The following is an 18,651-nucleotide window of genomic DNA, read 5'->3' as shown; positions in this document are numbered from 1 at the left end:
ACCGGGGTTCCCGCCCAGACGCCGACCAACGCCACGCTGCGTAGCGCTGCGCTGCGCTCCTGTAGGGGCTGCGTGAGGCCCGCCCCCGCCACGCTTTGTGTTCCGGTCGCCACCGACAGTCCGCGGCTGCGCCTGGGAGAGCCGGGTGTCGGGGCGGCGGAGGCGGTGTGCAGCCTGGAGGCGCCGGCAGCCAGCATGTCGCTGCCCCCGGAGAAAGCCGCGGAGCTGAAGCAGCTCATCCAGCAGCAGCTGAGCAAGGTGAGAGCCTGACGGGACCGGGGCGGCGGAGAGGGCTGTGGGGGGGAAAGGGGGGACGCCGGCCAGCCTGGGCAGGGCCAGCCGAGAGCGTTCCAGAAAGAGGAGCGCTGCTGAACCGCGGTGAGCGCGGAGCGCCCGGCCGGCCGGCTCTCCAGGTCGCGTCAGGCGTGAGGTGAGCCCGAAGCCGATGTCTAGGCTGGTTAAGGGGGCTTGGAGTCCTTGTCCGCGGTTCTTTAGGAAGGCAAGGGAGGGACGTGTTTACCATTTCCCGTTCAGCGGAACGCCGGCCCCGGATCCCCTCCGCAGTCCGGTTAGCCCAGCCATCCGGTTCCTCAGATCGAGCTGGGTTTGCGCCGCGCGGTTAGAGTGAAAACTACGCCAGGTGGATGTACCCGGAATCATTTCTTCTTAACGGATGTGTTGTTTGTGGATGAAGGCAGTAGGTCACCTTTACAGATGATTCTTAGACTTGTACTAAGGTGTTTTATCCTGTAAAAGCTTACCTCTGAGTGGAGGGAAGAAAGCGTGAACACACGCATAGCATTCGTTAGACGCCCTATGGGAAACGAACTATGCAACCTGGGGGCCAAGGGACCAGAGGGAAAGGAGTGACATTGTCCAAAAACAAGTGTACGCATTACAAGTGGAGGTTTTTTTTTTTTTGCTAACTCTAGAAGTTTAAACACTGGAAAGGTGATATTTAATTGCTTTGGAATGTTGTCAATTATACTGTGAATCTCCATCAGATGGATGTTCATGGCAGAATAAGGGAAATTCTTGCGGAGACAATACGTGAAGAATTGGCACCTGACCAACAGCATTTATCAACGGAAGATCTGATCAAAGCCCTTAGACGTCGAGGAATCATTGATGATGTGATGAAAGAACTTAATTTTGTTACTGTGAGTAATGTTGTAGGGGAAAAAGTAGAAATGTGTATGCATTTGGGCCTAACTCACTGTTTTTTTTTTTATTTTATGTTATTTTTGCCAGTCTTGGCTTGAACTCAGGGCCTGAGCACTGTGCTTGGGCTTTCTCAAGGCCAGTGATCTACCACTTGAGCCACAGCACCACTTCTGGCTTTTTCTATGTATGTGGTAACTGAGGAATCAAACACAGGAGTTCATGTATGCTAGGCAAGCACTCTACCACTAGGCCAAACTCCCAGCCCCTAACTCCTCAGTGTTTATAGGGTCTACATTTAGGGTCTGTCCTTTCTGTAAAACTTGTTTATTCTATTTATAATATCCTTACTTTAAGTTGAAGTTAGCTATACTCTGAAGTGAGCTAAATAGTATTGTGTGTCAATAAGATTAAAGTCTTATACTTAATGCCTGTCTTCAGTAAATTTTCTTATTATTCTCTAAGTCTAAAATAAACACATTTTAGTCAGTTCACCATTTAGCAACGTTGTTTTGTTTTTGTTTTTGCCAGTCCTGAGCACTGTCTTTGGGCTTTCTCAAGGCTAGAGCTCTACCACTTGAGCCACAGCACCACTTCCAGCTTTTTCTATGTATGTGGTACCTAGGAATCAAACCCAGGTTTTTGTGCATGTTAGGCAAGCACTCTACCACTAGGCCAAACTCCCGGCCCTAACAGCGTTGTTTTTTAACTAAGATTATTCTATTTTTAAGTTAAATTTATTTTTTAAATACTTACTTTTAAAAGTATAAAATTGTTTAAAAAATTATATAAGAGCCCTCATATCTTCATATATGTAGGTCAGTAGTTAGCTTCTCAGTGTATAGTTATAGGTGCTATTTTGAAAATGAGGTAATAATGAGAGACTGTGACCTCAATAATATAAAAATAGGGTGAACTTCATAATGCATCAAGGAATTATTTCACATGGATTTATTTAAGAGTTTTTGAGGTTTACAAAAACCATATGTTAATAGCCTCTACTGGGCTAATGTCACTTTATTAAAATAAGTTTATGGTGAGATTTTAGGCCAATTGTTACATAAAAATTAAAGTTGAGGGGCCAGGAGTTTGGCCTAATGGTAGAGTGCTTGCCTAGCATGCACGAATACCTGGGTTCGATTCCTCGGCACCACATACATAGAAAAAAGCTGGAAGTGGTGCTGAGGCTCAAGTGGTAGAGCTCTATCCTTGAGAAAGTCCAAGGACAGTGCTCAGGCCCTGAGCCCAAGCCCAAGACTGGCAAAAAAAAAAAAAATTAAAGTTGAAATTTGTTTAAGGTATTTACAATTTGTTTTTAGCATTCTATGAGTGATAAGGTTTATAGACAATTTAATTTCCTAGTAATTGACTTTCAAGAATGACCCGTTAAAACTTTTATGCAGGTTTTAAAATTATTTTAATTAGGCTAGTGAAAATTAGGCGCTTTCTTGTTTATTCTTGTTTTTTAAGATACTCTTCCATAACCTAGGCTGGCTTAGAACTTGCAATATAGCTTCAAACTTCTGATTCTCATGCTTCTGCTTTCCAGAAAACATGGGACTTTTTGAAAGGATGTTATCTATATATTTGGGTCAGTGCTTAGTTCCATTATTAGCATTTTCTTAACTATAATTTTTGATTTCTAATAAAAAAAAATCTTTCTAGGACAGTGTTGATCAAGAAATTCCTTCTCCGAAACACGCTGTCGATCTTGATAAACAATCAACATTTAAAAAAAGTATGTATATGATTTTTTACACAAATGTAGTTGTAATTGGTGATGGTATATTGCTGTGCTGTAGTATTATTTGATGGAAAATATCTTCAATTTTTATTTCCAAAATAAAGTACATGTTTGTCTCCAGCCTTTTTGTAGTACGGGGTATTAAAAGTCAGGTCCTTATGCTTTCTTGGCATGTGTTCTATCATTTGAGCTCCAGTCCTTAGTTTCTGTTTTATTATAAAGTACTTCTCAAGATTTTATTTATAGCACAAAACATGCAAAAACAGGAAGACTTGTTTCTTTTTTTTTTTTTTTGCCAGTCCTGGACTTGAGCTCAGGGCCTGAGCACTGTCCTTGGACTTTCTCAAGGCTAGAGCTCTACCACTTGAGCCTCAGCACCACTTCCGGCTTTTTTCTATATATGTGGTACCGAGGAATCGAACCTGGGTTTTCATGCATGCTAGGCAAGCACTTTAACCACTAGGCCAAACTCCCGGCCCCAGGAAGACTGGTTTCTTACATCCTTTTTTTTTTTTTTTTTGGCCAGTCCCAGGCTTGAGCTCAGGGCTGTTTTCCTCAAGACTACAGGTCTATCTCGATCCACAGGTTGCTAAGTTTATAATTGAGTTGGTTTGTGAAGATAAAGTCACATTTTATAAACAGAAAGCCAAAAGTACAATTGCATGTGGTGGCCCATGTCTGTACTCCTGGAACTTGGAAGGCAAAGGCAGAAGGATCTCAAGATTGAAGCCAGTCTGCCCTATGTAGAAAATTCCAGGCCAGCCTAGGCAAGATACTTTCCCAAAACACAAAACAAAGTAAAAAGCAAAAGCAAAAGATCTTGGCTCTGAATCCATTCTTGAAAGTAGCTAGAATATATACTCAGAAAAGAATATTGTAATATATCTCTCCTTCCTAGAAGGCAAATTATCTTGCCATAGTATAGTAAATTTGTTATTCTTTTTTTTTAATCTTTGGTTTTATTATCAAGTTGTTTCCTAATGTTTTGATCACATTCATCAAGTTGTTTGGCAGTTTCCTCATATTTATTGCTACACTTTACAGCTAATATTGATCCAACACGGAGGTATCTTTACCTTCAGGTTTTGGGTGGAAAAGCTTTCTTGGAACATCTGCAAGAACCCGAGCCTTTACCAGGACAAGTTTGTTCAACTTTTACCTTATGTTTACATTATCGGAATCAACGTTTTCGTTCTAAACCTGTTCCATGTGCCTGTGAACCAGATTTTCATGATGGCTTTTTACTTGAAGTACACAGAGAAAGCTTAGGTAAGCACTAATACTCTTAATTGAATAAATGTTAAGTATTACAGAACAGTTAAAACAACTTTTCCTATGAGGTCTTTTTAATGGATAAATCTCTCATTTTTTCCTCTGGCTGATTTTGATTCGACTTCTGCCACCTCTCCCATCTTTTATTCTTTGCAAATTCTCCCTAAATGATAAGTAGTTGCAGGAATATCGTGGAGATTGAAGCACATTTCTCATTAACTTAAAAGTTGTATTTTATATCTTTGGTTGTCAACCTAGAAAGCTTCATGAAATAAGCACAATTGTTAGTTACTGTAATTTGTAATTTGGAGTTTTAACATAGATTTCCCCTAAAAATGTTAATGGGATAATTTGCTGGAATGAAGGGCTAGCTCTTTCAGTTTTGTGTCAGTAATACAGTGTAGATAATAAAGTGATCATTTCTGGAAGGAAGCTGGAGAATAAAGGTAGTTTGAAAATTAATGTTGACATTTGATGGCTTTGTATTATAGCATACAAGTCGTTTTAAAGCAGGGGTGGGAAATATCTGACCCTATGAGACCTGCAAACATTTGGTACATGATGGGGTTAGAGGTAGCCAGACATTGGTCATAGGCTGCTCTCAGCCATCCACCTGTATTGATAGTTTCGATGGCTGGCAAATGATCTTATAAATATCCAAATGACTCTTGGTAGGAAAAAAAGGTTCCCTATGTCAGTGACTTCTTACAGATCAGAAAGCATTGATTATGCTCTAACTGGGTCATTCATAATTCTACTATTCACCAAAAGATAACAGTGAAAATAGAACTGCATTTTTATTTCCAGGATGAGACATCACCAAATTATTCTTTGGTTTTCTATAAGCCTTCTATTATATTTTTAAATAAGCTTATTGTTTTATGCTCCCTAACTGAATACATAATGTATGTTTTTTCTTTGGTTTATGTTGTTAGGTGATGGAACTAGAATGGCTGATTCAACAACAATGTTATCAATAAGTGATCCAATTCATATGGTATTAATCAAAACAGACATATTTGGTGAGACCACTTTAATAGCATCCTATTTTCTGGAATGGCGATCTGTTTTGGGCTCAGAAAATGGAGTAACCAGTCTTACTGTGGAACTTATGGGTGTAGGTATGATAATTAATATCACTGTTAACTTTTTGTAGTCAGTTTGTAAATGCATTTTGTTGTCTCCAGAGAAGCTACACAGGCAAGACAGAAACCTGTAAAACAGAATTTTATTAGGAATACAATAGTAATCTTAGAGAATATATTGAGAAATAATACCAATGTAGTATAAGTCTGATTATAAAGAAAGATAATGTTCTTAGATCAACTAAATAGCTTACTCTCCAGCACACCCTGGGGTGTGATGCATCTCCATCAGTAACATTGTTGTTTTTTTTTTCGGGGGAGGGGGTGGGTAGGTGGCAGCAGGGGTATTATGGTGCTATTATTTTAGCCTTAAACTTTTTTTTTTTTTTTGCTGTTCCTGGGCTTGAACTTAAGCTTTTCTTTCTTTTTTTTTTTGACCAGTCCTGGGCTTGGGCTCAGGGCTTGAGCACTGTCCTTGGACTTTCTCAAGGCTAGCACTCTACCACTTGAGCCTCAGCACCACTTCCAGCTTTTTGCTATGTATGTGGTACCAAGGAATCGAACCCCAGATCTTCATGCATGCTAGGCAAGCACTCTACCACTAGGCCAAACTCGCGGCCAGAACTTGAGCTTTTTTTCACCTCCTGCTGCTCAACTACTGAAGCCACAGCTCTGCTTCTGGCTTTTTTTTTTTTTTTTTTTTTTTTGGCAATGAACTTGAGATAAGAGGGATCTTCCTGTCTGGACTGGCTTTGAACCTTGATCCTTAGATCTCAGCTTCCTGAGTATCTAGGATTACAGATCACTGGTACCTAGCTTTTTTTTTTTTTTTTTTTTTCCAGTCCTGGGCTTGAGCTTAGGGCTTGAGCACTGTCCTTGGACTTTCTCAAGGTTAGCACTCTACCACTTGAGCCTCAGCACCACTTCCGTCTTTTTGCTATGTATGTGGGGTACTGAGGAATCGAACCTGGGTCTTCGTGCATGCTAGGCAAGCACTCTACCACTAGGCCAAACTCCCGGCCCCTGGTACCTAGCTTTTGCCTTGAACTTTTTATGTAGTTCATTCTGGCATCCTGCTTCAGTCTCCTAAGAGATGGGATAACAGGTTTGCCCAGCTCATACTACTGCTTCTTAAAGGTCAGGGAACAGGTCTTTGAACCTTTTCCAGTGCAGTAACACTTGAAAGAGGTGACAATTCTCAGACACTAAGCATTTTGAATGAGTAGTAAAGGGTAAAAATGATGCACTTATTATTTCCTTGGAATCTTGCATACTGCTTCCCCACCCCCTTTTTTTCTTTTTTTGCTAGTCTTGGGGCTTGAACTCAGGGCCTGGGCACTGTCCTTGGACACTTTTTGCTCAAGAATAGCACTCTGCATTTGAGCTATAGTACCACTTACATATTCTTCTATGTGTGTGGTCTCTGGGAATTGAACCCAGGGTTCGTGCATGCTAGGCAAGCACACTATTGCTAGTCCATGCACCCGGCTGTACTGCTTTTGATGTAATATCTATTTGCTAATAAATTGAAGAAAACAAAACCCACCTGTTTTATGCATAACATATAATGGAATTACTTTGTTACTGAAAATTATTTCTGGAGTGAAACATGGCTATGGACAGCTTAGCCTCAATAGTTTGAATTTTAAACCAGACATGGAATAAAATAAAAAGAGGAAAAAAGTTTGCTTTATATAGATTTTTTTTGTCAGTTATATAACTTGAACTCGGGGCCTGGTTTGCTTTATATAGATTTTTTTTTTTTTGTCGGTTGTATACTTGAACTCTGGGCCTGGGGATTGTCTCTGAGCTCTCTAGCCCAAGGCTACCTCCCTACTCCTTTGCCACAGTGCCACTTTCGGTTTTCTGATGGTTAATTGGAGATAGAGTCTCACAGATTTTAGTGCCTGGGCTGGCTTTGAACCGGGATCTTCAGATCTCAACCTCCTGAGTAGTTAGGATTGCAAGCGTGAGCCACCATGCCTGGCTATAGATTTATTATAAAGAAAAATCCCTTAATTATATGTCTTTGAAAATAGGCCTAAGGTTATAACTATAGTTACAATGTGGAAACCAACATACACTGATTTGCTGAAGAAATGTTAATTCTAGTATAAAGTAGATTTGTGTTTTGGGATTTGGTTTTGGTGCTGGTTCTCGGGGGTGGGCACTTTGCTGAGCACTTTTGCTCTAGGCTAGCATTTGAACCATAGCTCCACCTCCAGCTTTTAGGTGGTTGATTGTAGATAAGAGTCTCATGGACTTTCCTACCTTGCTGACAATCCTCAGATCTCAGCCTCCTGAATAGCTAGGGTTTATAGGCATGAGCCACTAGCACCCAGCTGTTTTCTAATTATTTTTTATGCCAGTCCTGGGTCTTGAACTCAGTGCCTGGACACTGTCCCTGGGCTTTTTTGCAGAATGTTAATAATGTTCTACCTCTGAAGCCACATTTTCACTTCTTGCTTATTGGTGATTTATTGGAAATAAGAGTCATGGACTTTCCTATTTGTGCTAGCCTTGAACCTTTGTCCTCAGGACTCAGCCTCCTGAATAGTGATGATTACAGTCATGAGCCACCAGTGCCTGGTGAATTGGTCATTTTTTAACATGTATATTAAAGTTAATATTAACTGTTTCATTTAAATAGGAAAGCATGGTGCTCCTAGAATTATTTTTGTTAGACTTTTGTTGAGTAAATACATGTAGTATTATCTAGGTACTGGTGGCTCCTGCTTATTATAATCCTAGCTATTCAAAGAGACAGGTCTGTGGATTGTGGTTTAAAGCTAGCCCAGGAAAGAAAGTCTCATGAGACTATTATCTCCAAATAACACTCCCTCAATCCCACAATCTCCCCTCCCCCAAATTTTTGAACTAAAGCTGTAGCTCAAATGGTAGAGTGCCAGCCTAGATTGAAAAAGCTAAGAATGGAACCTGGGACCTTGGTTCAAGCCCCAGTACTGGCATACACTCAACAAAAATACATAAGAATTAACATATATATGTATATATTAACATGATATATATATATATATATTTGTTTTTGCAGGCACAGAATCAAAAGTTTCTGTGGGAATTTTAAATATAAAACTTGAAATGTACCCAGCACTCAATCAAACATTGTCCCAAGAAGTAGTGAATACACAGGTAAATCATTGTCTTCTGTATGCATGTTTTTGTTGTATTTGTTGATCCTATAAAAGTATTTTTTTCAGAGAATCATTTATTTTAGATTTGTACTCAAAGGTTAACAAAAGGGATAAAAAAAATGATGGTATTGTTTCTATAAAGAAATCAGTAGTCTAGTTTGGAGAATGCAGAACCAGGTCAGAATTACAAAGGAAGAACTTGAATAGCTTCTTCTCAATGGTAGAATGCTTACTTACCATGTTCATTGCCCTGGGTTTGACTCCTCACACTGCCAAAAAAGAAGGAAGTGGGGGGAAGAGAACCAGCTGGATAAAAGTCTTTGATATGTATGCATTTATGCACTTAAAACTTAACATTTTAAAGTATTATGCTTCTGCTGCTGTACACACACAGACACATATATGTATACATATTATCCACATACCTGCACAAGGCAGGCTGCTTGCTCCCAAAAGCTTAATTTCTGGTGGACTCAGCAAACAGTAGCAGGTAGAAGAAAGTATTCTGTGGAAAATGATTATAGGGTAATGTGTAGCAAGATTTTTTGGATAGGGGACAATTTATATCAAGTGATTAAAGTAGGTAAAGATCTGCATGGCTTGCTGGGAGTTTGGCCTAGTTGTAGAGTGCTTGCGTAGCATGCACGAAGACCTGCATTTGATTCCATGGTACCACATACATGGAAAAAAGCCAGAAGTGGTGCTGTGGCTCAGTGGTAGAGTTCTAGCATTGAGAAAAATCCAAGGACAGTCCTCAGGCCTTGAGCTTAAGCCCAGGACTAGGGGGAAAAAAATCTGCATTGTAAGAAACAGTGCTGAGATGATCAAACTTAAAGACCAATGAAGTAGAGTATGATGGAGATGATTGAAGTGTTTAAAAAAAGGAAATGATTGGTCTGTTATTTAAAAATTTCTGTCTTGGGAGAGAAAAGATTGTGTGTGTGTGTGTGTGTGTGTGTGTGTGTGTGTGTATTTGGTTTTTTTTTTCATATATTTTTACTGTAATTAATAGAAGGGTTATATTCACCAGATAGAAGGTGCATTACTTCACAAACATTGATACCCTTTCTCATGTCTTTTTTTTTTTTTTTTTTTTTTTTTTTTTTTTTTTTTTTTGCCAGTCCTGGGCTTGAGCTCAGGGCCTGAGCACTGTCCTTGGACTTTCTCAAGGCTAGAGCTCTACCACTTGAGCCTCAGTACAACTTCCAGCTTTTTTCTATGTATGTGGTATCGAGGAATCGAACCCGGGTCTTCATGCATGCTAGGCAAGCACTTTAACCACTAGGCCAAACTCCCGGCCCCTCTCATGTCTTTTTTTTTTTTAATATATTTTTTATTGTAATTAATAAAAGGGTTACATGATATTTGCCAGATAGAAGGTGCATTAATTCACATACATTGATACCCTTTCACATGTCTTGGTACCCATTACCCTCCCCCCACCAACCCCCACCCCTGTCTTGGTTTTCCCCCCCTTCCCTATCAAATTTCAAATAACCAAATACAAATAAATTCAATATATCAGATAACAAAGTGAGATACTGTAACAATATGAGATACCCAAGGGACAGCAAAGGAGATGAGAGATAAGATAGTACATTAAGGACAACAATCATTTGTTATATGGCTTTTGTTTCAATATCCTGGAGGTCCTTTCAACACATGAGGCATGAACTCAGGCTGGGAGCTGTCCCTGAGCTTCTTTTGCTTAAAGCTTTGACTGAATGATGTACTTTGGGTAACTGTGCAAAAAGTGTTGAGGCTCTTACAAAATTAGAAATGCTGTAGCCTGGTGCAGTGGCTCATGCCCCCGTAATCCTATCAGGAGGCTGAGATCTGAGCATCACAGCCAGCCTGGACACTAAAGAATGTGAGACTCGGGGCCGGGAGTTTGGCCTAGTGGTTAAAGTGCTTGCCTAGCATGCATGAAGACCCAGGTTCGATTCCTCGGTACCACATACATAGAAAAAAGCCGGAAGTGGTGCTCAGGCTCAAGTGGTAGAGCTCTAGCCTTGAGAAAGTCCAAGGACAGTGCTCAGGCCCTGAGCTCAAGCCCAGGACTGGCAAAAAAAAAAGAATGTGAGACTCTTCTCTCCAGTTAACCAGTGGCACTGTGGCTCAAGGGGTGGGGCAATAGCCGTGAGCTGAAGAGCTCTGGGACAGCACCCAGGCCTTGTAGTAGGGTGGTATCTTGAGCTGCAGAGCTCCAGGACAGCTCCCAGGCCCAAAGTCCAAGCCCCACAACTGGAAAAAAAAAAATGATGTAGGCATAGAAAGGATGGTGGTAGATTTGCTACATATATATGTATATATTGTAATTAAAGACATAGAAAATAAGGAAGGGGGTAAACAGTGTTTAAAAAGAAATTACTCATTACCTTACTTACATAACTAACCCTCCTGTTCATCACTTTTACAATAAAAAAATTTTTTTAAAGAGATTGAAAGGAAATTAAGAAACATGTTTTGTTTTGTTTTTATTTCAAGCTTGCCCTAGAACGTCAAAAAACTGCAGAGAAAGAACGATTATTTCTTGTGTATGCTAAGCAGTGGTGGAGAGAGTATTTGCAAATTCGACCCTCACACAACTCACGACTGGTTAAGATTTTTGCACAGGTTTGTAAGTTACATTAAAAAGTTTCCTGCCTTGGGCTGGGAGTTTGGCCTAGTGGTAGAGTGCTTGCCAAGCATGCACGAAGACCCGGGTTTGATTCCTGGGTACCACATACTTAGAAAAAGCCAGAAGCGGTGCTGAAGCTCAAGTGGTAGAGATCTAGCATTGAGAAAAATCCAAGGACAGTGCTCAGGCCCTGAGCTCAAGCCCAGGACTGGCAAAAAAAAAAAAAAGTTTCCTGCCTGTATTTGAGATTTAGTGTTACATATGTAAATTTTTACTTATACATGTAGAAATGTATTCATTCCAAACAGATGAAAGTTTATTTCTAAAATAAAATGCTGGCTGTTATAATTATTTCATTCTGTAGATGAGTAGCATAATATAAGGTTTGTTTTACTTTTCCTACCAATTGGGCTTTTAAATCCTTCCTAAATACATTTCATTTAAGCAGATAGAAGTTGTTTTACTAGAATATACTCTTGCTTGAAAGAACATAATTAACTATTTGCACATGTTGTGATTGATTTGTAAATTCAGCTCTTGTGTGCAAAACAAGGGTTCTGGACATATTTTTGTTAGAGTTAAGAAAAAAATACAAATTGTAATAATTTCGTAGAACCAAAATTTTTGAGCCAGTGATGACCAGAAGTATTTAATTGGAGAATTTCAACTGTAGATGCTTTTCTACTTATGATGGGTTTCACATCTGTTAAATATTGGAAGTTGAAAGAGCATCTAAACTGCCATACATCATAGCTTAGCCACACACTTAATTGTAAAGGATCAGTTTATCCTTGTGATCATATGGTGACTAGAAGCTGTGGCTTTCCAGCATTGGGAGATAGTATCATGCATCATTTTACTACTGTTCTGGAGATCAGAATCCAAACATTTTTTAAATTTAAATTTTATTATCAAGGTGATATATAGGAAGGTTATAGTTACATTCATAAGGTAGTGAGTACATTACTCTTGAACATGGTTACCCTTTCTCATCTTTTTTTTCCCCCACCTTCCTTCCCTCAACCCCCTCTATGATCTGAAAAGGCATTTCCAATGTTGAGGCACCAAAAGAAGTAAGTTTGCAGTGGTACTCTAGCAGAACTTTCATCCATAAAAATATCCTGTGTTTTGTCTGATGTGGTGTGGCTCTTTGCTCTGTGTTGAGAACTCAAAAATGTAACAAACAATTTGAATTTTATTTGATTTTAATTGATTAAAATTTAGAAAAGTTTTGGTATTACATTGCACAGTAGAGTAGCTATAGATACTGATACTATTTTCCACTCTTTCTCCAGGATGAGAATGGGATAAATAGACCAGTGTGTTCCTATGTTAAACCACTTCGAGCTGGGCGACTTCTGGATACTCCAAGGCAAGCAGCAAGATTTGTTAATGTCCTTGGTTATGAACGAGCTCCTGTTATTGGAGGAGGAGGTAAACAGGAGCAGTGGTGCACTCTGCTGGCCTTTCTCTGTAGAAACAAGGTACCATGCACACATACTTACAGCAGTACAACATAGCTGTGTGGAAATAATAGTGCACTCATATAATAATCACCTTAGGAAAAATGTACATGCTGTCAGCTGGAAAAAATTAAACTTTTAAGTTTGCTTGTGGGTTTGTTATTTTGCCAATCCTGGGGCTAGAACTCAGAGCCTGAGCATTGTCCTTAAGCTTTCTAGAGGCTAGCGCTCTACCACATGAGCACAGTACCACTTACGGCTTTTTCTGTATATGTGGTACTGAGGAATCAAACCCTGGTCTTCGTGCATCCTAGGCAAGCACTCTACCAGTAGGCCATGCTCCTGCCCTGCCTCCTTTTTTTAAGTGCTGGTCCTGGAGCTTGAACTTAGGGCCTGGTTGCCATCCTTGAGCTGGAGGCTAGTGCTCCAGCACTTGAACCATTGCTCTACTTCCAGAGTTTTTAGCAGTTTATTTAGTGGAGATAATTCTCAAAGACTTTCCTGCCCAGGCTGGCTTCAAATCACAATCCTCAGATCTTAGCCTCCTGAGCAGCTAGGATTACAGGTGTGGGCCACTGAGCCTGGCTCAAACTTTTTATTTTTATGTTCGTTTTTTGGTCAGTCCTGGAGCTCGAACTAAGGGGTCTGGGCACTGCCCTTGAGTTTTCTCAAGGCTAGTGCTCTATCACTTAAGCCACAGCATCATTTCTGGCTTTTTCTGTGTACGTGATACTGAGGAATTGAACATAGCGCTTGGTGCATGCTACACAAGCACTCTACCATACTCCCATCCCTCAAACTTTTTTTTTTTGGTCAGTCATGGGGCTTGAACTCTGGGTGTGGGCACTGGCCCTAAGCTCTTCAGCTCAAGGCTACCACTCAACCACTTGAGCCACAGCACCACTTCTGGTTAATTGGAGCTAAGAGTCTCATGGACTTTCGTGTCTGGGCTGGCTTTGAACTGTGATCCTCAGATCTCAGCCTCCTGTCACCAGCGCCCAGCTCATATCATTTTCTAATGACATGTAATGTCATTAGAACCAAACAACTTAAGAGACAGGTGCAGTAGCTTAAGCCTGAAATCCTACTTGGGAGACAGATTGGGGAGTCCCAGGTCAAGGCTAGCCCAAGCAAAAGTAGAAGTTTGTGAGTCTCCATATGAACTAATAGCTGGGAATGATGGCACACCAGCAACATTAGGAAGCATAAGTAGGATTTCAACCTAGGCTGGCTTAGGCTGCCTACCTCAAAAACAGAAGCTGGTGGTAGAGTGCCTGCCTGCAGGAGGCCATGAATTCAACTCCCTGTACCACTCCTTGCCCTTTCCCCCCCAAAAGAATCAACATCTTTAAATTGCTATTGGAGTTTCTTCCTTAGTGTGATTTCTGCAAGACAATGACATAGAGCTGGCTATGGTGACAAAATCCTGTAGTCACAGCATTCAGGAGGCAGAAGCTAGGAGCTTTCCAGTTTTAGCTCAGCCTGGGCTAAATAAGGAAGACCTGTCCCCCCAAAAAATTGAAAAAGGAAGCAGAGTCATACGTATGTGTGAGAGTGATAAGCCCTAGGGATTGAACTTAGGACCTGGGTGCTATCCCTTACCTTTTTTGTCCAGGGATGGCATTCTACCTACCACTTGAGCCACATCTTCACTTCTGGCTTTTTGGTGGTAAATTGGAAATAATTTCATGGACTTCTTGCCAGGGCTGACTTCTAATTGTGATTGTCAAATCTCAGCCTCCTGGGGAGTGGATTACAGGTGTGATTGACTAGTCTGGCTGTGATAGGATCTTGCCTTTTGCCTTGCTAGTGTGAAAAAGATCTTTTTCTGATAGCTGCTTATCTGATATAAGTAGGGATAAATCACCTCAGCTGGCTCATAATTTTTTAATTGTATATAACTATGAAAGGGAATTTGGAAAAAAGGAAAGTTTGTATAAAACCTACCCTAATGGAAAATATAACTTTGCTTTTGCTTCCATTTTCATATATACCTATTTCTTAAAATTACATATAGACGCTATAACTTAGTTTGAAATTTTCATTTATTTCTTTACTGTGTGTTTTTTTTGGCTTGCTCATTGGTGTCCTTTCTTCATCTATTAAAGCTTCTTAATTTTCCTTCCATGAAGTATGAGTTCTTTGTAAACTTCAGGGTTTAAATGCCTCCTGTGTTCTGTTAGGACCATCAAATTTATTAGCACTAACTTTGAAAAAATGATTTTTTTTAGTTAGTGTGTCTTTTTCTCACGTTTCAGCTTAACAGTGGACTAATATGAAAACATTTATTAGTAAATTTTCATTGTAATTTTGTACTTAATGAAACAATATAAACACTTACTTGTAAATGCTTCTGTTCATTTGGTAGGGAGATTGTGAAGATCATGCTAACCTTCTGTGCAGTCTTCTTCTTGGATATGGATTAGAAGCCTTTGTCTGTGTCGGCACTAAGGCGAAAGGGGTACCTCATGCATGGGTTATGACTTGTGGAACTGACGGAACTATTACTTTTTGGGAGAGTTTAACAGGACACAGGTTAGTCAACTAAGTTTGTAAGGACACTAAAACATTTATTTTTATAGTACTGGGGATAAAGCCCAGGGTCTTGGGCATGCCAAAGCTAGCATTCTACCTTTGAGAGGTACATTTCCCAGCCATTATTTTTTCGTTCTTTTTGTGCTGATACTGGGGCTCAAGATTCTAGCCTTCCCTCACACCCCTCTCTTTTAGATGGCTTCAAACTTCAAATGGAATGATCCTCACATTCTGCCTCTTGACTAGCTAGGATTAGATAGATGTGAGGTCCTAAGCACCTGACCCAGCCCTAGGTATTTTAACTTAGAGAACTTTCACTTATAACAATGCTACTCAAAGGTATATGTTTACACTTTAGTTATTGTAATACCCAGCCATTTTGGGGTCCCTGAATCCCCCAGCAAGAGTCACCAGCACTCAGTGAATGGAGCTAGGAGTCACTTAATAGCAGTGCAGCGGCTACTCTCCACCTTTGGGCTGATAGAGAGCAGCCCCGATCTTCTGTGGTGCTGAGCTTTTAAAGGAGAGCACCACACACAGGTGGTCCTGTTCACCAGAAAAACCCCACAGGCATGTGGTCAAGCAGTTTAAGTATTTTTACAAAAACAGAATTAGATAATCCTGACAGTTATTAGAAATTTTTTCTTTTTAAAAATCTTTATTAAAGGTGATGAACAGGGGGATTATAGTTACATAAGTAAAGTAATAAGTACATTTCTTTTTATACAGTTACCATATCCCTCATTTTCTCTGTTTACTCCTCTCTACTCCTCCCCCCAAGTTGTTCATTTGCAACATAATGTCAAGCAAGTATCATTGTTGCATTAGATCATCCTTTGTCCTGCTCTGTTTCTATGATTTCCTTTCCCTTCCACAGATGGGATAAACTTATATACCAGACAGAGTAAAGAAAACTAAAACAGAAAAAAAAATTGCATATAGGTCATAATAAAAACCTCTTGTTTCCAGTTCATGTTGATAGGCTTTATTATATGTGGTCCTATACAACTGGGTTATTGACATCTCCTGTTAAGAAGATCATAGACATACTATAGTTATTACAAATGAGGGAAACCATGCAACCTACTTTTCCTTGGATTTGGCTTACTTCACTTAATATAACTTTTTCCAAGTCTTTACATTTCCTTATGAACAGGGCATTGCCTTTTTTTCTGACAGAAGCATAGAACTCCATTGTGTTAGTATACCACATCTTCTCAATTCATTTATCTACTGAGTAGAAGCTTTTTTTCTTTGTTTTTTTTTTTTGTTTGTTTGTTTTGTTTTGTTTTGTTTTGGTGGGTCATAGGGCTTGTACTTGGTCTGGATGCTGTCCCTGAGCTCTTCAGCTCAAGGCTACCACCCTACCCTTGAGCTACAGCCCCACTTCCTGTTTCTGCAGTGATTAATTGGAGATAAGAGTCTCATGTTCTTTAGTGCGGGGCTGGCTTTGAACCGTGACCTCAGATCTCAGCCTCCTGAGCAGCTAGGATTACAGGCGTGAGCCACCGCACCCTGCAGAAGTTTTTTCTTGAGATTATGAAAACTATTTCAGTTATAGCAGCTAAGTAATAAACTCTAAGGAAAAATTAGGCACTCCTAAAGTGTTCTGTACCACATAATATTGCTAGGAATATAAGTCAAATTAACTTTTAGTTCTTAATGTGATTGGTATACTTGTTCATCACCGTCCTTTTTTTTTTTTTTTTTTGGTGGGTCATGGGGCTTGAACTTCCGCCTGGACGCTGTCCCTGAGCTTTTAACCAAGGCTACTGCCCTACCCTTGATCCACAGCCCCACTTTCTAGAAGTTAATTGGAGATAAGAGTCTCAGGTCTTTTTGTTCCCCGGGCTGGTTTCTGATCTCAGCCTTCTGAGTAGCTAGGATTGCAGGCGTGAGCCACTGATCATCATCCTTAAGTGTCAGATGAGTTTGAATTATAAATTATTGATTTCTTTTTGTTTTATGTGCTGACCCTGGGGCTTGAACTCAAGGCCTGAATTTTTTTCTTCTAGTGACTTTTCTGCCTCAGGTGGCTCCAAGCCTTGATCCATAGATCTCAGCCTCCTAAATAGCTAGGATTATGAGCCTGAGCCTGTGTGACCCTGCCATAGGGGTCTTCTTTAGAAAATTTGACTGGATAACAATTTCATGTTGGTAAGCACTGGATATTTGTTTCAGTAGTTTGTCATATTTTTTTATTTTTTTATATTCACCAGATAGAAGGTGCATAACTTCACACACATTGATACCCTTTCTCATGACATGGTCCCCATTTCCCTCCCACCCTCTCTCGCTCATCTTGATTTCCCTCCTTCTCTATCCAATTTCAAAGAAACAATTAAGCACATATAAAATATATCAGATAACAAGGTGAAATACTGTAACAATATGAGATAACCAAGGGATAGCAAAAGAGATGAGAGATAACATAGTACATTAAGGATAACAACTCTTATCACTTGAGCCTTGTTGGGAGCCAGAGTGGAATCAAACTGTACCTTGACTTGCATCAGACAATGGCTTTATTGTCTTATTGTTTTCTGGCCCTGTTCTATGTAAATGACCTGAGATTTACCATATGAAGGTAACACCTGGAGGTTCCCGGGGTCGGGAGGAGGGAAGAAGTGGGAGTGAAAAATAAACGCGGCAGTCTTTACCTGGACTGCGGACATCCCGGACCCGGTGTGTCTGTCTCTCTTCTATTTCTTCCTAGTCCTTGCCCCCTATTTCAGGAACCCCAATCTGCGAACCCTGGTTTGCTGCCAGTTGGCCCCGGCAGAGCCTCAGCACCATTTCCAACTTTTTCTAAGTGTGTGGTACCAAGAAATCGAACCCGGGTCTTCGTGCATGCTTGATAAGCACTCTACCACTAGGCCAAACTCCTGGCCTTGTTTTGTAATTTTAAAGTATTGATGTATAGTCTTTCTTAGTTTAGTTTTTTTTTTTTTTTCTTGTCTTTTTTTTTTTTTTTTTTTTGGTCGGTCATAAGACTTGAACTCTGGGCCTGGGTGTTGTCCCTGAGCTCTTCAGCTGAAGGCTACTGCCCTATCCTTTGAGCCACAGTACCACTTCTTGCTTTGTGGTGGTTAGTGAATAGCTAGGATTACAGGTGTGAGCACCCGCCTTTTTTTGTTGTTGTTGTTAACTGAGGATTGAACCCAGGATATTGTACTTGATAGGCAAGTGCTTTGCCACCGATCTACATCCTAGCCTCTCTGGGTTTTTTTTTTTTGGTTTTTTTTGTTTTTTTTTTGCCAGTTGTGGGGCTTGAACTCAGGGCCTGAGCACTGTCCTTGTACTTTTCTCAAGGCTAGATCTCTACCACTTGAGTCACAGCACCACTTCCAGCTTTTTTTTTTTTTCTATGTATGTGGTACCAAGGAATTGAACCCAGGTCTTTGTGCATGCTAGGCAAGCACTCTACCACTAGGCCAAACTCCCAGCCCCTATTTTTTTTTTTTCTTTTAAGTGTTAGGTGTTCTAAAAAAGACACTGGGCATTCTTTCTTCCTGCTTGATAATCATTTTTATTATGGTTAATGTATAACTATTTTAGGTATGTATTCTAAGGTAAAAAAATTTGTTTTAGATCTTGACATTAGACATAGAATATAGTC

General features: G+C 40.1%; 1 protein-coding gene across 9 annotated transcripts in view; it reads left to right on the top strand.

Moving 5' to 3' along the window:
- Positions 1 to 54: 54 nt before the first annotated feature.
- The window catches only part of Cep76 (centrosomal protein 76), a 38,769-nt gene continuing 20,172 nt past the window's right edge, over positions 55 to 18,651 (top strand). For 5 of the 9 annotated variants that reach the window (XM_090353441.1, XM_090353439.1, XM_090353440.1 and 2 more), the window contains exons 1-9: positions 75 to 258; positions 1,005 to 1,160; positions 2,827 to 2,899; positions 3,950 to 4,174; positions 5,113 to 5,298; positions 8,315 to 8,412; positions 10,902 to 11,030; positions 12,330 to 12,518; positions 14,866 to 15,032. In XM_090353441.1, the coding sequence (XP_090209567.1) occupies positions 196 to 258; positions 1,005 to 1,160; positions 2,827 to 2,899; positions 3,950 to 4,174; positions 5,113 to 5,298; positions 8,315 to 8,412; positions 10,902 to 11,030; positions 12,330 to 12,518; positions 14,866 to 15,032 (1,286 nt within the window). In that variant the 5' untranslated portion in view covers positions 75 to 195. Of the gene's footprint in view, positions 259 to 348; positions 431 to 635; positions 698 to 1,004; positions 1,161 to 2,176; positions 2,198 to 2,826; positions 2,900 to 3,949; positions 4,175 to 5,112; positions 5,299 to 8,314; positions 8,413 to 10,901; positions 11,031 to 12,329; positions 12,519 to 14,865; positions 15,033 to 18,651 lie in introns of those variants that run through there. The other 4 variants (XM_090353447.1, XM_090353443.1, XM_090353442.1 and 1 more) reach the window with 4 other exon arrangements.

This window comes from Megascapheus bottae, chromosome 19, assembly GCF_031878675.1.
Source record: "Megascapheus bottae isolate mThoBot1 chromosome 19, mThoBot2.hap1, whole genome shotgun sequence".
Lineage (NCBI taxonomy): Eukaryota > Metazoa > Chordata > Mammalia > Rodentia > Geomyidae > Megascapheus > Megascapheus bottae.
This window is presented reverse-complemented; position numbering and strand designations above follow the sequence as displayed.